This window comes from Pituophis catenifer, unplaced genomic scaffold, assembly GCF_029215685.1.
Source record: "Pituophis catenifer annectens isolate HBS135680 unplaced genomic scaffold, rPitCat1.0.hap2 SCAF_3, whole genome shotgun sequence".
Taxonomy (NCBI): domain Eukaryota; kingdom Metazoa; phylum Chordata; class Lepidosauria; order Squamata; family Colubridae; genus Pituophis; species Pituophis catenifer.
The window spans coordinates 185,690,129-185,708,599 of record NW_027256883.1 but is presented as its reverse complement, the minus strand read 5'-3'; the positions used below and the strand labels follow the sequence as shown (position 1 = coordinate 185,708,599).

The window sequence follows — 18,471 nt, the reverse complement described above, 5'->3', positions numbered from 1 at the left end:
GGGAAGCCAGCAGGAAAGATTGCAGATGGCAATCATGTGACCATAGGACATCATTAAGCTCAAGCCAGTTGCCAAGTGCTCAAATTGCAATCACATGACCATGGGGATGCTGAGACAGGCAGAACTTTTGAGGACTGGTTGTAAGCACCATTTATTCAGTGCCAAAGTTTGAACAAACACTGGCAAGTGCTCATTAAATAGGGACTACCTGTACTGGGATGTTCATTTTGTCTTAAGAATATATCAAGAGAAAAGAACATCAACAACAGTAGATCAAATTCATATTTTTCACTACCCTCCAATATAGTACAACAGATCCAAGTTTTTGAACAACTTTCAAATAAACATCCTAAAGTTTTCAATTTCACAATTATGAAAACTAGGACAATTAACTATCATAATGAACCAAATTAATAAACAGACCACCGCTTACATCTATCCCGAAACATCTCAGAAATGGATATTTCTCATTTATTCACTATCAGAAGTGAATTTTGCCTGAATCAATCTAATGTATAACACTATCCACTAAATAAAGTTACACTGACACAAACATTTGAGTCACTGATTTAATTTCATAGAAGTCAAACTACACATTTTATAAAGATTATAAGATTGTACTAGTATTGTTTTACTAAACTTATTGATTACATGTAAGTTTGGTGATTGGATTTCACCTCACATATACTTATTTTAGATTAACTGGAGCCCTAATCCTAACAGTTTAGAATTTTTCACTAATCAAGCTGCTTCCAGTAGTAGAAAACTAGGAAAAAAATTACCCCTTCTACTGTCCATGTCTTCAAAATCTGTGAAAAGAATGTGATGGACTATAGCAGAAGGGAAAGAACAAATATATTACTTGAGTGGATTTCTCCTTTTACGACGAGGAATTTCATGCAGGAACAGTGTTCCAAAACGTTATCAAATTTAGACCAAGTAATTTTTTTTCCAGAAAAAAGCAATTGCAAAATTAATGAAGAAATTGGGAATTGTTATCTGGCACCTGGAATTCTTATCAAATGACTTAAATACTTATTGGTTTTAAGGTGTTAGGCAAACTATACCATGCAGTTAGATAGCCATTTTTATTAAGTGATATTGCCGTAACACAATGAAAAACGGGTTACTTTTGGCAATTTATGGAACAGCACAATGAAATATTCCAATTTATACTCAAGGATTAGCTTTAGAAGCATCTCTGATTTGTTCAATACAGCTCTTCTATGCTTTTAGAAGAAAGCCATAATTCATAAAACTAACCTTCATTAATTTTAAAATAATGGAAATATTTAGGGAATATTACCATTTCCAAAATCTTCACTCAAAAGTTGTATATAAAACCCATTTTCCACTCCCCAGCATATTACTTCAGCTGTGGCTCCAATAAAAAAAAGCCGTCTTAATTTCTATCCCCAAAAGAAAAAAAATCTTTTTTACTGATATTCCTGTACACACCTCAGAAAGTTTTAAGTACTTCAAATCTTTTATCTTGTTTACTTGGCGAACAAGACCATTCCTTTCTGAAATCAAACAGGTAACCAAATACTAATATTAAAAAAAGACTTCTGGATGCCTATACAATGTTCCATAATCGCATAATAGCTCCAATCTTAATCTTGTGAACTGGATCTTGACCGTGAACGGGATTTTGAACGTGACTTTGAATGGGATCGTGACACATCTCTTTTGGATGGAGACTCAGAATGAGCCTTTGCAGGTTGATGCTGCACTGGAGAACGGGAATGAGATCTGCTTTGTGACCTTGATTTAGACTTTGTTTCTCCTTTTCCATTTTCTTTAGGTGAACGAGACACAGACCTGGACCTGCTCCGAGACTTTTCTTTGGATCTGCTGCCTGATCGTGAACCTCTGCTAGATTTCAGTTTTGACTTGCTCTTTGATCTAGATTTTCGACTTTTTGATCTGGAACGTGATCGATCTTTACTCCGAGACCTAGATTTAGAGCTAAAAAAAAGGCCACCCTTAAATTATGCTTATTTTAGAAGGTACAATTAAATATATCTAATATACTGTCAATGGTAAAACACCTAATATAAAACATGCCCTCACCGTGATCGGCTTTTTGAGGCACTACGGGATCTACTCCGACTGCTGCGACGACTTCGACTGCGTGATCGTCTTCTAGAACGGGATCTAAAAAGAGTATATTCCAAATTAGCATTGTGAGGGAATCAAAAATTATTTTTCATTATACAGTATAGATAAATACCAAAAGTGGTATTACGCACACAGACAAAATGTATTAATCATCAAAATGTCTTATTACAGATGACTAGCATTCCAGTCCATGCTTGGAAAAAACAAACTATGCAAAAGATAGATTTTTTAGTAAAACTTATTTCCTGAACAACGTTCTAGTGCAGGGGTGTCAAACTCGATTTCATTGAGGGCTGCATCAGGGTTTGGGCGGGTGGGCGCGCGCTGGAGTGGTTGGGCATGTCCAGTGCTCTGCCAGAGAAATAAGCTCCCGAGCTCCATTTTTGCCTGTGACCGCCTCCAGCAACCCTCTACCAGCGAAAATGGAGCTTGCGACCCTCACGAGCTTCGTTTTCGCTGGCAGAAGCATCGTGGGCCCATCCTTTGCTGTTTCCAGGGCAGCCCTGTACACCAGATCTGACCCCTGGGCCTTGAGTCTGACACCCATTCTAGTTTATCTGATGCATTAGAAACAAGTGAAAGACTAAATCAGTGGTTTTAAAACAACAAAATGTATAATTTAGTCCCGACGGATTTTTCATATCAAATAAACACCAGTTATATAAATACCTTGATCTACTGCCGGAGTAAGATCGTCTATGGCTCGATCGTGGCTTATCTTCAACTAGCCTGATTTTTCGTCCATTTATCTCTGTACCATCCAATTTATCCAAAGCACGCTTCATGTCAGAGTAAGAACGGAATTCTATTACTCCTTCATTTGTTCGCTCTTTATGGGCATCTGCATAGGTTACCTCACCTGCTTGCCTCATGAAATCCTTAAATAAAAGAAATCTTTATTTAGCCAAAATTTAAGATTCCGTGAACTCAGAAACTTTTTCGTATTTTACAGGATTTACCAAAAATAACATGTAAAATTGGCTTTTTAGAAAGTATTTTTATATTAACTTACTTTCAAATCTTGCCAACTACAGTGACTGGAAAGGTTTTCAACAATTAATCTGAATTCTGTACGAACAGGTGGCCCGTATTTATCTCTTCCTGATGCTCTCCGACTGCTATATCCTCCACCACCTTTATCATACAAAAATACAAGTTAGTGACCTTATAAGAAAAGCAAGTAGATCAGTTCACTCTAGTCTATAAATTGTATTTACAGGAGTAGGACTTTATTTTTCTAATCCTTCAACAAAATTTTAATTCGCCATATTCTATATATTAAAGGCAAATCAAAGTCTAAAATCCTACAAGACTGTGCTCCTAAACTCTGTTAGAGAGTGACTGCACCTTTATTAGATTTACCTTGCTAAGTTTTATTTTACAGAACATTGTAAAATATAAAACTTAACTGATTACATGCATTTCTACATTTACAAAAACGTTTACTAGATTACACTAAGTACTTACATCACAGTATGAGGTATATGGTGGTGGTTTGGCCACAACACACGCAAGGTAACAGTCACCTAGTTCAGTTTAACCAGTTTTGTCTAACCCTTGGAATCCTCACCATCACCCTGCGTCTAATGGCAAAAGGCTGCTGTCGTCATGGCTTCCGGTAAGGTCAGCCAAAGGGTCATAGGGCAAGGGTCACACAATGTATGGAAAAGCCATGGCCAATCAGGAAAGGCAGTCATCTTAGCCTCAGTGGACACAGCCTCAGCCCCACTGGTCACTTTTAAATTGAAACATCAAGGACTTGTTAAAAAATTAGAATTGAACATGCAACAACTTCAAAAAAACATACAAATTTGCAAGAAATCCCATCCCCCAACGCGCCCCAAACCAAAATAGGTCTACCTTACTGCTCTTAACCATTATAAAAAGTTCTACCAAATGCAGCCATTTTTTTTTTAGTAAAGACTAAATTAAATGGGCGTTGCATTACCCAGTTGGTTATTTTGTCTCCAAATTAACATGGCTGCCTTCTATCAAAGCATACCATCTCTCTTCCAATTTCTAAGCAAATACTCACGTTAAGGCAAAGCCTAATTTACTTATAAGAGCTGCGATCACTTTTAAGTAACAGCTTTAGGTGGTGGAAAAACTTCCCACCTGCTTTCCTGCTTCTTTGGAAGCTTTGTGCCAAATCTGTTTAATTAAGAGCAGTGAGTATTGTATATATAACTCCCAATATGCCCCCTCCCTCATGTGGTTCTGCATTTATGAGCGCCATTTGCACCAAGAACGCACAATCCCATTAAGAAAATTGTTAAGTTTTAAATCCCGAGGGGGGGAATTTAGCCTTCCTTCGGACAGCAGGGATGGTCAACCACCCCACCCCTCTTTCCAAATTAAAGGTCCAAGGAATCCTCCTCTTACCAGACTTTCCCCCTCCTCCCCACACACACACTCTCCCCGTTCATGGCCACCCGCTCGCCCCACTTGCGCTCCTCCTCTTCCCGGCCACCCCCATCGCTGTCCCCGCGCGCCTAAGGAGGCCGCAGCGGAGCCACACTCACTGCGGCTGCTGTAGCTGTAGCCATCCCGGTCGCGGCGAGGGCCGCGGGCGTGTTCGACGATCACCCGCTCCCCGCACAGATCCTTGCCGTTCAGCTCGTAAACGGCATCCTCGGCGTCCCGGGAATCTTCGAATTCCACAAAGCCGTAGCTGCAAGAAAGGAGGGGCGTGGCGGTTAAGAAAAGCAAAGAGAGAGAGAGAGAGAGAGAAGGCGCTATCGACCCAGCGACACATTCATTTCAGGGCTTGTCCCTCCCGCCACTCTCCCCGCAAGGGACGCCCGAGAGAATCCGCGCCGCCGCCTCCTCCTCCTCATGCGACCGACCGCGGCACGAGTTATAGGAAGAGAGGGTGCCTGCTTGCACGACTGCGATAAGGCTCCGCTGTACAACAGATACCTCACCCCACCCCGCGCCCGCTAACGGGACAAAAGAGACGAAGCTGCATTCGGCCGCCATCTTGAACGCGACGCCACGCGGCCTGAGAGGAAGCAATGGCAGGCCTGCCGCGGTCGGGCGATTTTTTTTACCACCAGCAGGTTCGCGCCAAATAGTAACTCTTTCCGGCCAGGAGGCTCCAAAAGAAACCCGCTGAGGCCTAACTTTCCCACCCACCTACCCACCCCGCTCGCGCCACGAGCCTCCGAAAGAAACCCGCTAAGGCCTTACTTCCCCCCCCCCCCTTCGCCCTCCTCACCCGTTTTTTAAGTCGACCTCGAGCAAGCGGCCATAGCCGCTGAAGAAACGCTGGATGTCCTTTTCCCGCACATGGTAACTTAAGCGGCCAATATAGACACGCGGCATCCCCGCGACCTAGAAAAGGAAAGAGGAGGGGAAGGGGAAGGGGGGAAAGGATAGATTGTAAAAGCCGAAAACAAGTTGCGGGAACAACGGTCCTAAGAGCCGCTGGTAGTTACGGCCTATTCCGTAGCGTAATGACGGCCGGCCCCAGGGCAGGCATTTATATTGGTGGGCGGAGTCTTGGATGACCGTACGCCACTATTAGCGTCGGGCGGAGACGTCACGGGGAACCTCGAGATCTGATAGGAAGGGAGGAATGTCAAGAAACGTGCGCGCGTTCAACGTGTCCCGCCCTCTTTCCGACTTGGATCTTGCTTAGCGTCAGGTATAATTAAGCATAGTTTGAAAAGCGAGGCTTGATGAATCACTAATAATTGCTGGGGTCGCACAACAGGTTGTCATAACTCAGCCTCTGTTTTGTTAGGGGTAAGATTTAAACCCGGGGAAACTCGGGCGTGAAAGTTTGGTCCGTGACTTTGGGACAGTCATACTTTTTCAACTCACCTATCCATCTAAATTGTACACGTTTCAAACGAATGTTGCATAAACCCCAACATGATGTCAGGATGCAAACCCCAGCCTCGGGTGATCCCTGTGAACCTGCATCCCTTTGGAGGAGAAGGAAATGTTATATTCGTGAGTTTCTATAGGGAAGGTGGGTTATTTACCTTAAGTATATTAGCAGTGGTGAAATCCATTTTTTTTACTACCAGTTCTGTGGGCGTGGCTTGGTGGGCATGGCAGGGGAGGGATACTGCAAAATCTCCATTCCCTCCCCACTCCTGGGGGAAGGATATTGCAAAATCTCCATTCCCACCTCACTCTGGGGCCAGCCAGAGATGGTATTTGCCGGTTCTCCAAACTACTCAAAATTTCCGCTACTGGTTCTCCAGAACCTGTCAGAACCTGCTGGATTTCACCCCTGGCATCCATCCGGTACTTATATTAAGAGGTACAAGAATTAGCAATGTGTTTTTCACAACCTGCTAAGCTAATAGCAAGCAACCTGTTTTATTTATTTAAAACATTTATATAAGATAGCTGCCTATCTGCTAATCAACTCAGGGACGCTTCCAATCCAAAGTTAAAGCAACATATAAAACCATGTTAAAACTAAACACTAAAATATTAAAGCATTAAAATTTTGTGTGATGTAAATGGCCAGCCATATGTATAAGGCCATCAAACGGCCTGTTTTTCATTCTATATAAGGCTCTTGGTATTATATTTTGTGCGTGCATGCCTTCAAGATAGTCTTGACTCCTTGTGACTCGTATGGGAAGCCCTGACCCACCAAGAAGAATGAAATATTTTGGGGAATATTAAAAAGACAGGATAGAATATTTCCCCTAAAGGAGAAATGGAAAAAAAAAACCTTAAGGGAGGCAGAAACCAGCCCCAGTTTCCCTGCCCCAAGAAGAAACTGAGGAGGTCATCTTATAATAATGCAGATTTGGTAATCCATTCAGAAAAATTGGGTCAGGCAGAAACTTCAGATAAGCAACACAATCAAGCCAAAGGCTGACAAAATTAGCTCAGACATACACCTAGGATTTCCCCTTTTGCTATAGAGCCAGCCATGACCCCTACATGAGTCTATAGCAGGGGTCCTCAAGCTTGGCAGCTTTAAAACTTGTGGACTTCAACTCCCAGAGTTCTCCAGCCAGCATTGCTGCCTGGAGAATTCTGGGAATTGAAGTCCACAAGTCTTAAAGCTGCCAAGCTTGAGGACCCCTGCTCTATAGGAATACGGAAAGTTTAAAATCCACCCACTCTAACTCCATTTTGTCAGCTGTTGCAGTTTGCACGCTGTGTGGTTCTGTTCATCAATAAATCATCTTTCTTTCCAAACAGCCGCCATTTTATTCCCGGCTTGGAACTGGAACTGGATATTTCTTCCAACACTAGTCCAGTCAGTTTTCTCAGCAGAATTTTCGGAAGTGATTGCCATTGACTTGTTTCTAGAGCTGAGAGAGAGTGTGACTAGTTCAGTATCACCCAGCTGGCTTTATGCCTAAAGCAGGATTAGAACTCAGTCTCTGGTTTTTTTAGACACTTCTGTTTAACCAGTGCTTTCCAAAATTTTTCCTTCATTACCCTAAAACAAGTATCAGAAAGTCCTTTTTACTCAGGGTAGATAAAATACTAGCTGAAGAGAAAAACACTCAGGTTATTGTGTTGTTACCCAGCGAAAAACTATTTTTACCCAATTGTTTTTACCCAAATAATTTGCCCAGATTTAGGAAGCACTACTTTAATTACTACACTAAACTGGCTCTCTGCTTTATATTCCCCTATATTATAAGGGGAGGGTAAGAAAATAGAATTCTTTATAGAATTCTTCATGGAAACAGACAATGGCAACTAAAATCTAAGCCTTGGACTTCTCTCCAGGTCTTCTACTTGGTATGCAACATGATCGGGCCAAATCACGTATTAAACAGCGTGTAGCAAAGTTAGTGCTGGTGCACAAGCACTAACCACTAGCACTACTTCTAGCCACAACCGCTTTATTGCCAGTGACGCCAACAGGTACTCTACCTCTTTACGGCATATTAAGAAAACTCAAGGTTCCCATATATTGGAGGGCCTTTACTCTGGCATGATGTCATGCCCTTTCTTCAGTTCTTGAAGGCTGCTTCAGGAAGATCTCTTACCTAAAGAGATAATGCTCCTGTGACTCTGGACACATAGAAATTACAGACTATGTACTTCTCCAGTACTTCTACTACAGAGACATTTGTATTAGCCTAATCACCATTATTGCATAAATACCCAGGTTGCACAGGATAATTCTACATCTGCTTTCAGATACCAACCCTGCCAGAATGTAAGTGTTCCCATGTTGTGTTACTACGATCTGAACCATAAACTAGTTTTATTGAGTCTAGTCAGATTTAAAGAGCATCTATTTTGCCATTATGAGAGTGCTGTGTACAGTAATTTGATACATAGTCTTTCACATAAAACCTTTATGCTTCTAGGCTCCTTTTAGTTTTTCTTAGACTCTTTACATACACACACACTTTCTGTTTTAAAATATATTTACATCTTCTAGTTTTCATAATATTTTCAGACACTAATGCCTAAAAGGATATCTCTTTATGCTGATCTATGACTATAAAAAATATTTGACTTGATTTGGCCCAAACTGTCTGTTGAATTTGGATCTTCTATATTAACTCCCCAAAATTATGGCTTTTCCAAGTAATATAATCCACATGCAATTTCCCTTGTTTTTCCATTATTATGTTTTCTCTTACTACAAGAAGAAAAAATATTTTTGGAAGACAAATGCTGCTGAGGTATGCTACACAGAAGATTTCTCTCCCAAACAATTCCATCTTCTCTTTATACAACAGCACACAAACTGCAATTTACAGGATCCAATCTGGGTCGGTCACTAGCGGTTTTGTCTTTGAAGTTTCAGACTCGTACTGGAGCCCATCTTCAGAGAATTTCTCTCTAGCAGAGAATAGAGTAGAAATAGGAATAGGAATAGGAATAGGAATAGAATAGAATAGAATAGAATAGAATAGAATAGAATAGAATAGAATAGAATAGAATAGAATAGAATAGAATAGAATAGCAGAGTTGGAAGGGACCTTGGAGGTTTTCTAGTCCAACCCCCTGCTTAGGCAGGAAACCCTACACCACTTCAGACAAATGGTTATCCAATTTCTTCTTAAAAACTTCCAGTGTTGGAGCATTCACAACTTCTGTAGGCAAGTTGTTCCATTGATTAATTGTTCCAACTGTCAGGAAATTTCTCTTTAGTTCAAAGTTGCTTCTCTCCTTGATTAGTTTCTACCCATTGCTTCTTGTCCTGCCCTCAGGTCCTTTGGAGAATAGCTTGACTCCCTCTTCTTTGTGGCAGCCCCTAAGATATTGAGACAATAAAGAGACAATAAAGAAACCAAGCATTCAGATAAACATAGAACAACACCAGACAAACAAGCAGGCAGAAAACAATACTCTAAGTAAGGAACCACCTGTGAGGGACACTCACCCACCCACCCCAAATCCTAGCAGGGCAAGCTTCTATATATAAAGAGGCAGTCAAAGTCCACACTCATTTCACTGGTGATGGTATCGACTTGGGTAATGAAAGACCTCAAGCAAGCAGCCAAGCTCAGAGGGCACTAAGAACTCCATAAATCATAATCTGTTAGGCAAAAATTCATAGTCTGATAATTTACTGAATTCTTTATTGTCAGAGTAGTAAAAGTAATTTTCTCTAATTTGCCTCTTCGGCCAAGAATTGATGTTTGGTTAAATATTGTTGGTAATGTTTATCACATTAAAGTTTTTTTGATAAAACTATTTACTTCTTGCTAGAATCTGCCAGCCTTGAAAATACTCTAAAAATTAGAATACATTTATTCCTTAAACTTTTTGTTTAACAAGAGTAATTACTAAAATAAATGAGCATGTATTTTAACTATTTCAGTTTCACTGGAAATTTGCTTTTCAACTCTCAATACCTTTTTTTCATAATGTTGGCCTTATCTGTGATTAAATAGGTTTATATTAGAATTCCACCATCCATTATTAATTGCCTTAGAGCTGTGATGGCGAATCTATGGCATGTGTGCCACAGGTGGTACGCGGAGCCATATCTGTGGGCATGCGAGCGTTGCCCTAGCTTAGCTCCAGCATGCATGCACGCACCGGCCACCTGATTTTCGGCCTTCTGGGACCATCGGAAGTCAGGAAACGGGCTGTTTCTGGCCTCCGGGGGTGGGGTGGGGTGGGGAAGGCAGTTTTCATCCTCCCCAGGCTCTAGAAAGCCTCTGGAGCCTGAGGAGGAAAAAAAATGAGTCTTCCGGGCCCACTGTGCCATCGCATGCCAAAAGCAGGGGGAGCCCGTGGGGTTACACGCGCATGTGCTGGGCGCATTGAATTATGGATGTGGGCATGCACGTGGGCAATAGGGTTGCCAGGTCTGCTTCCAAAAAATAGCGGACAAGCGGGAGAGGGAGGTTAAATAGTAAAATTTTTTTTAAAAAAAATTACAATTAAATTATATATTTCCTTACAAACATTTTAACACGTATTAAAATAATCACTTCAAAACTTTACTTAAAATTCAAAACATCAAATATATTATAATAATATGTAAAATATTAAATTACATTTTACTTTGCTGTCGTGTGTATTTTTTATTTGACTGTGCAGCTTTGATCAATTCTTTGTGTTTAAGGAATAATTCTTTAATTTCAGTACAACGTTGAGAAATATTAAAAAATATACAAAGTTCACTTCGAACTGATGGTACAAGCAGTCGGTTACGTCCCTCTGTCCACAAATTTCCCATGACGCTGAAAATTCATTCAACGTTTGCATTTGATACCGGAATTGATGCACAATACTGGAACAGTTTCAGTAAACTTGGAGCTGGCTCTTTCTTGAAAAAGTACATCCACTTATCAAGGGATGAATAGCCCTGCAGATGAACATAAACTTCTTCTAAGGCAGAAATTTCATCGAAGAGAGTTTTGGGTGGAAGTTCTTCTCGCCATGGTGATAATAACCAAATGTTCGTCATTTCTTCTAAAGTTGGAGGATTATTGCGATCAATTAGATTGAAACAACTTAGCGTCTCATATACTGAATCGGTGAAATTATACCACTTTTCTAGGTACGCAATGGCTCTTTGATACACGTTGATGGCTTCTTTCTTGAACTTTTGCACGGTATTCTCAGGCAAATGTTTTTTACGTAAGGCAAATAAAACTTCCATTCCAAAAAACTGCTCATCGTATTTTTTTTGTAAAGAATCACGCAGCTTACACATGATAATGTGAAGATCACATGCAAGAATTTTCTTGCTTTCCAGCTTCAGTAGGGTGTCTTGCATTATTGACATGAAGAAGTGCGTGAAATATAAATACAATTCTGAAATTGTTGGTTCATCGTCCTTTGCGAGTTCATTTTCCTGATCCGAAATAAGGTTCCAGATAACCTTACGGCACTCATCAGATCCAAGAGAAATAAAATACGATTTTAGAGGTATCCAGTTTAAAAGAAGTCTTTCGACCGCTTTAAACAAACTTAACCAACGTGTTGGAACATGGCGCAAAACTTCATGGAATTCTGACTCGCAAAACTTACGTACCATTTCATCATAAAGCTTTTGAATAAAAAAAATGTCCACTATTTTGTGAAAAAAAATAGTGAACATAATGTGAAAAAAGCAGACTGTCTGCTCAAATAGTGGACACCTGGCAACCCTATGGAGTGGCAAACCCCCCGCACTCCCCCCACTTTTGGCACACACGGCAAAAGGGTTAGCCATCACTGCCTTAGAGGATCCTTGAGTCTCTCTCTGTGCGTTTGTGATCTTTTTCATGTATATAAATCTTGAACTGGTGATTAGTTCAGGCCTTGCTATCTGAATCTCTTCCAATACTGTTGAGAATGTTGGGAGTTTTAAGCATGGACTTGATTATTTTGGGGTTTATTTATTTTAATTACTTACTTATCACATTTATGTAGCCAGCAATCTCAGTAAAAGCGATTCTGGGTAGTGCACATAAAACATTTCTCGCTAGTTTACAAATATCTCATTTTTATTTCCAGACACAATTTAAACTGCTAGTGCTGACCTTTAAAACCTTTGAATTGCCTGGATATTGAGGTCTTTGAAGGTATTTATTGGAATGCCTCACTGCGGCCATCCAGATGATTTAGTTGATGTTGCTGTGGACAAAACAGTCCTTGTAGGGGCAGCTTTATTAGTGGAACTGCATTTCCAGGGAAACACACCCAATTCTGATCACATTCTCAAAATGCTGGATCAAAACAGATGTGTTTGTTCTTGCTTTTAAGTAGAGAGTAGTTTATTTATTTATTTTAATAAGTCAAAAATAGTTGTTGGATTGTGCATAAAAAGGCTAAGAAAATAAATATACAGCAGCATACATTATTTGGCTAGTTTACTGTTTGCCAGCAGAGAGCACTGCAGCCAACATCTTGAATTCAAGTTAGCATTCTTGATTTCTGTATTGTCCTTTTACAGTTTGATTATTTATTTGCTTTATTAAAATATTTATTACCCAGCCTTCATCCATAGTTCTTACATATATGAACATACAATAAAATCAACCAAAGACAAATTTGACAAGCAGTTAAAAGACCAATGTAAAAAGAATACACATAGGCAATTAAAATTTGCTCCTCTAAAGCTGGAAAGAAGATCAAGATAGCATCAGACAACTCTCCTTGAAGGCAGACTTGTAGGAATAAACAAATAAGCTAGATTTAATTGCCACTTATGGTATTTCAGATGATGGTGGGACATAAGGAGGATTTCTGAACTTGATCATATTTATTGGGTTCACAGGAGAGAAGAATGCATGCTATTAATAAGCATTCCGTTTATGTCTTCATTGATTATGATTTTTATCTTTGTGAGGACAGATAGGGAGTAAATAATAGTCTCTCTTCCTGAGCTTAAGAAGATGTACACTGAATCTGTAATGTTAGGCTACTGTTCTGAATCTGTTGTGTTCTAGGCTACTGAACTATAAAAACATTGTTATTCCATGTGCATTTAGAAAAAGCCCCCTCCGATGGAGGTGCTCAATAAATCATACAAACAACCAACAAATAAAGCATCTGGGGAACATAATACATATATCTTATCTTTCCCTTATCAACCACTTCTCCTGGTTTTTTTTTATTTTTTATTTTTATGTATAGAAAAAAAATGAGTTAAAACAGAGGAGGATATATGTAACTTAGGGGGAGTCCTTGAATCTCTCTGAGCTTGGTTGCTTGCTTGCAGACATTTCATTATCTGACTAGGTAACATCATCAGCTCCAGCTAGTGTGGCGATTGCTCCTTGTTTATATACAGTACCTTTCTCTGCTCACCAACACTGGCAGGACAATCTACTGTAAATAAACAGGGAGCAAACCCCACACTCATTTCATTACTCAACTCGGTAAATAATGATGTTATCTAGTTGAGTAATGAAATACTTGTAAGCAAATAACCAAGCTTGGGGAGCATCAAGGACTCCAAACTGGGTTAATTAACAAATAAGGACAAGACCATCTAGATCAGTGTTTCTCAACCTTGGAAGCTTGAAGATGGGTGGACTTCAATTCCCAGAATCCCCCAGCCAGCGCTGCTGGCTAGGGGATTCTGGGAATTGAAGTCCACCCATCTTCAAGCTTCCAAGGTTGAGAAACACTGATCTAGATTACAATATAGAAAAGTAAATTCAGATTTCTTTACCTTCTGTTTTCTCATAGCAAGACAAACTAATGATTCCTGAATAGTTCTGAGTAAAATAAGTAATTTACTTTTTTCATTATTTTTTCCCCCCTGATTTTGCGTGAGGGAATACTCCCTATGGCTTTCAGTGGACAATTTTGACATGCAGTTCTAGGCATTCTGATGCTCTCCTCTTATTTCTTAAAATGCTTTCAGATGCAATTTTTATACAGCTTCAAGTGCTACCAGTCAAATTATATTGTGGCAACATTCTTCTACCTTTTGTTTCCTAAAGAATTTGAGAAGGAAAGCCACAGACGTTACGCAGGGAAGATGCCTGGGCTCCTTGCACAATTCTGTGAATAAGGAAGAGTGATTGTATAATAGAAGCCTCAAATGGAGGCCTTCAGTGGCTTGATTGTGGCTCCATGAATGGTCAGCATCTGAATTTGTTAGAAATTTAATCCTGTTAAGGATGCAGTTTCAGCTTGATGCCATCAGATGTCATCTTACTGAAATAAAAACAAAATAAAACAAACATTTCTCATGGGTAAGTGAAATTACACATCCAGGCAAGTGCAATTGCCTTATATCAACCATAGAATTTTACAAGAGGAATGACAGTAGTCTGAATAGTATTCTATTCCACTTGTAATTTTCAGGTGCTTTATTTTTTTAATTGTGTCAAAAAAATTTTTTTGTGTATATATTTTTAAAGATATATACATAACCAGGCTCCCTTGTTTTCTTATGATTCTTCTATTTTGTTTCCTTCTTACAAAAAAAAAAATAAATCAAAGGGGAAAAAAAACCTGGAATACCAAATTAATGAATTTTAGCTGGTAAGGCTAGATCCTGGAAGCATGGTTTGCAGGTAACCTAAAGCAGAGATGCTTTTTAAAACAAAACGGGTCTAAAATTTTTGGTTGGAACAGATTAATCATTTCATGAAAGGAAGAAATCTTTCTGTTCATGTGAGATACATGTGTTCAGGTGAGTATCTAACAGTGGTTCCACCTTGGAGGGCATAGCGAAAGAGACAGTATTGGTGGTTTACCCCTTCTTTTTCCAAAAGCCTATATAGCAGTGATGGCTAACCTTTTTGCCGTCGTGTGCCAAAAGCGGGGGGAGCGCAGGGGAGTTGTGTGTGCATGTGCCCATACCCTTAATTCAATGTGCCCCACGCATGCGCGTGCAACCCGTCGCACTCTCCCTGCTTTTGGCACACGATGGCACGGTGGGCACGGTAGGCCCGTTTTTCACCCCCCCGGCTCCAAGTAGGTCGTTTGCCGATTTCCGGTAGGACCAGAAATCCTATTTTTTGCCCTCCCCGGGCTCCAGAGGCTTTTTTAGGAACCTGGGGAGGGCCAAAACGGGCCTTCCCCACCCCCCGGAGGCCAGAAACAGCCCATTTGCCAGTGAGCCTAGAAGGCCCGAAAATCAGATGTGCACGCTGGAGCTGAGCTAGGGCAATGCTCGCGTGCCCACTGCAATATGGCTCTGCATGCCACCTGTGATGGCATGCGTGCCATAGGTTCACCATCATGGCTATATAGTATGTTGTTCTGTTCAGGAGAAACTCAGCCTTGAGGGCAGCTTTTCAGTTTTTCCTCATAGTGGAACTCTATTAAGCATGCTCTGGAGCCAATGTATGGTTTGTTAAATGAAACCAAAGAATGCTCCATATTCTGTCTGCTCTTTTTATTTCTCTTACGCTATTTCTGCCCCAAATATTGTCTTTTCGATTTTCATACTTACTGCTTTTATTATGTTTCCATTTGTCCTTTTCTCTATCCAGTTTTACTTACCTTTAGTTGCCAGAACTCTGAGGCTTCTTTACATTCTTGTGATGAACATTCTTATGATGAAACTGGGTGCACCTATGCACTCTCTTCATGTAAGAGCCCAATGGAGACAGAACTAGAAATCTGCATTCTTTTCCAGACTTACAGTACATTCATTCTTCACCCATTCTTCTTGGTTTCATCTTGTTTGATAATGACATTTCTCCTGAATGCACCCATTCTCACTATGTTAAGCTTTTATGGTTTTCCTACCTAACCTTCATATCAATATAATCAAATGGGCAGAAGCTTGTTCTTATAAATAGCCATTTTCATTTCTTTGACTCGCATTCATTCCTCGCAACTGAATACATACTTACCCATTGTTTTCCTTTAAGCATTTGCAGATCTTAAAAGTTTCTCCATTCATTTCGCCATGTTTAATGGTCACCTTAGGAAAAGATGAGAACGCTTACAGTTACCCATCCTTCATAACGGAAATGGGCAATCTTCTTCAATCATTAATCAGTTTTCACAAACGGCCACTATCAATTCTAGTAGCTGGCAGCTACCATACTCTAAAAATAACAGGAAAGGTGATTGACCCATTTTTTTCCCAGCAGTGTGAGAAATCTGTACTGTAACATGGGAAAGAAAAAGAAAATATTTTTGCTCCACCTCTGACTACATCCATCTTTCACTGCTTGTCACTTTTGTTGTATTATTTTTTATTAGCATGTTATAGTGCTCAAAGAGTTCAGATTGATACCTTATAGTGCAAACAATTCTGCCTGCTTAATTTTTGTGCTTGCTACCTAGCGGATCACTTGAGGATTCAACTTTGTTAGAAATGAATTAAAAAGCAGTTCTTTTATTCAGTGACTTGTTTTTCATTCCAAAGTTTTTAGAAGGATTTTCTGTAACTATTAGTTGTTTGGCAGTTACATTGTTTTGGATTTAGTACTCCCCTGAATTCATTGCTGATAGTTGACGGTTAAGTCAAGGGTATCTTTATTCTTATTAAAAATGAAAGCAAAAAGTTGCTTGAATGGAGAAAGGATTATTTTATTTTGAAAGTTGTGTCTTCTTGGTATGTGTTGCCTATTGTGTTCTATTTTATCTACATATATGAACATTTTCTTGAATGAGATAGAGATTTATGTATGCCTCAGTATTTCTGTAGGATGTGAAGAGAAGATGATAAAGATGATAAAGAGAAGATGATAGATAATATTTAGTACTATACTGTTCTTTGAAAGAGGAAAGGTTTTTCTAACATGTGAGCCTTCAAATTCTGTTTAAACTGTCTTCAGTCTAAGCAGCTAGGACAGTTTCCATCTGTTGTGTAAACTTGATTTATCAAACTGTTTTAGTAATGGACATCAGTCAACTGTAGGATCAGCTTTTTGTACAGCTCCTTCATGGCCACGAATGCATGGCCAAATCACAGTATCCTTGGGCAAGTTTTAGATCCCAGGCCCCAAATGGGCCACCCTTTGTCACAATGGGCCTCTAAACAGCATTCTGTAGTTGATTAAAATTCCGCTCAAGCATCTGTCCAGGGCCATTTGCTCCAAGAGAAGCACTGCTCTCATCTGACTGTGCCAAATAAGCCAGCAGGGTTTAGCAATGAGGTTTATAAGCCCTCTCTCAAGCATAGCCCCACTTTCTGACAACCCTTCAGTAATTCCTATAAGCTATTCAGGTATTTTTGTAGGTAGCATGTAATTATTGAATAGGTTTTATTACTATCTTTTACTATTTTTATCAGCTAACTAAATCTGCGTAAGTTTTAATGTGGTAAGAATGCCAACAATTTTAGAAAGAAAAATTTAAAAAATGCACTTCATTTTTTAAAGATAATGTGCACATATGTTGCAATTGACATCATATTAACAGAGGCATATTCCTCTGTGGCACCTCTACTGTATTAAAAAGCACCTTTCAAAACAGCGATTGGCAGTGTAAATCCTATGGATGCCAAGTTGCCTACAACCTCCCCCTCCCTCCAAAAACTGATATTTCTGTATTCGCCCACAAAAATCACAAGAATGCCAGCATGTTACGAGATTTCCTGAACTCATTAATTAATGAGAGTTCCAAAACTGCACAGTAGCACTTGGTGCCTGATAAGATTCCCTCCCTCTGTTTTAAGATTACATATACTATCTGTAATTCATGAATATATTAACTGATTACTGTCCTGCTGGCAGATTAATTGTAACTTTTTAATTAATTAATCAGTGGAAGAATAAACTGTCACTTGATGTAGCATTTAACTAAGCACCATGATACACAATTAGAAGAACCGAACAAAAGCATCTCAAAACTGAGGGTCCAGATGAACCAGAGCCAGACATTCCACAGTGAAATTAAATAGATATTAGAAAGTATTGCTAACAATAAAGATGCAGGAGTTGATGAAATACCAAGATAATTTACTTACAGCGCTACTTGTGATCTATAAGCAGGCATGGAAAACAAGGAAATTTACAAGGGCTCGAAAAGATCAATTTATATTTCAGTGCCAAGGAGGACAATGCTAAAGAGTACTCAAAAGTACATTTATACTCAAAAGGCATTTATATCACATGTTATTAGCTCATCTGCCTGGAATCCACAATATATATCGGACATTAATACAATCAAATGGGTTCAGAGCAGTGGTGAAATCCAGCTGGATCTATCCGGCTCGTACGAGCTGGTAGGGCCAGTGGCAGGAGGCTCCGCTGGGACGTCATTATATCCCGTTTTTGACCCTTTGTGCATGCGCAGAAGGGTCTGCGCATGTGCAGAAGAGGCATGTGTGAGCGCGCTCACATTTCTGATCAGGTAGCGAAGGTAAGTGCATTTTACCGCTGGTTTAGAGGTATTTCACGAGAAGAGTACTCTACTCCTCTGCTCACAATAGAATACCTTATGCCACCAGACTTGAAATTTTGGGCTTGGACAACCTTGAACAACGCTGCCTATGGTCTGACCTAAAATTGTCTGCTACAACGTCCTACCTGTCAATGACTA

General features: G+C 39.8%; 1 protein-coding gene across 1 annotated transcript; it reads right to left on the bottom strand.

The window, feature by feature from the left end:
* Positions 1 to 555: 555 nt before the first annotated feature.
* SRSF6 (serine and arginine rich splicing factor 6) lies at positions 556 to 5,594 on the bottom strand. Its single transcript, XM_070941698.1, has 6 exons — positions 5,339 to 5,594; positions 4,644 to 4,792; positions 3,134 to 3,255; positions 2,791 to 2,999; positions 2,074 to 2,157; positions 556 to 1,968 (listed from the first exon to the last, which is right to left on the bottom strand). Exons 1-6 carry the CDS (start codon positions 5,443 to 5,445, stop codon positions 1,614 to 1,616), a joined length of 1,026 nt encoding a protein of 341 aa, XP_070797799.1. The 5' UTR covers positions 5,446 to 5,594; the 3' UTR covers positions 556 to 1,613.
* Positions 5,595 to 18,471: the final 12,877 nt, after the last annotated feature.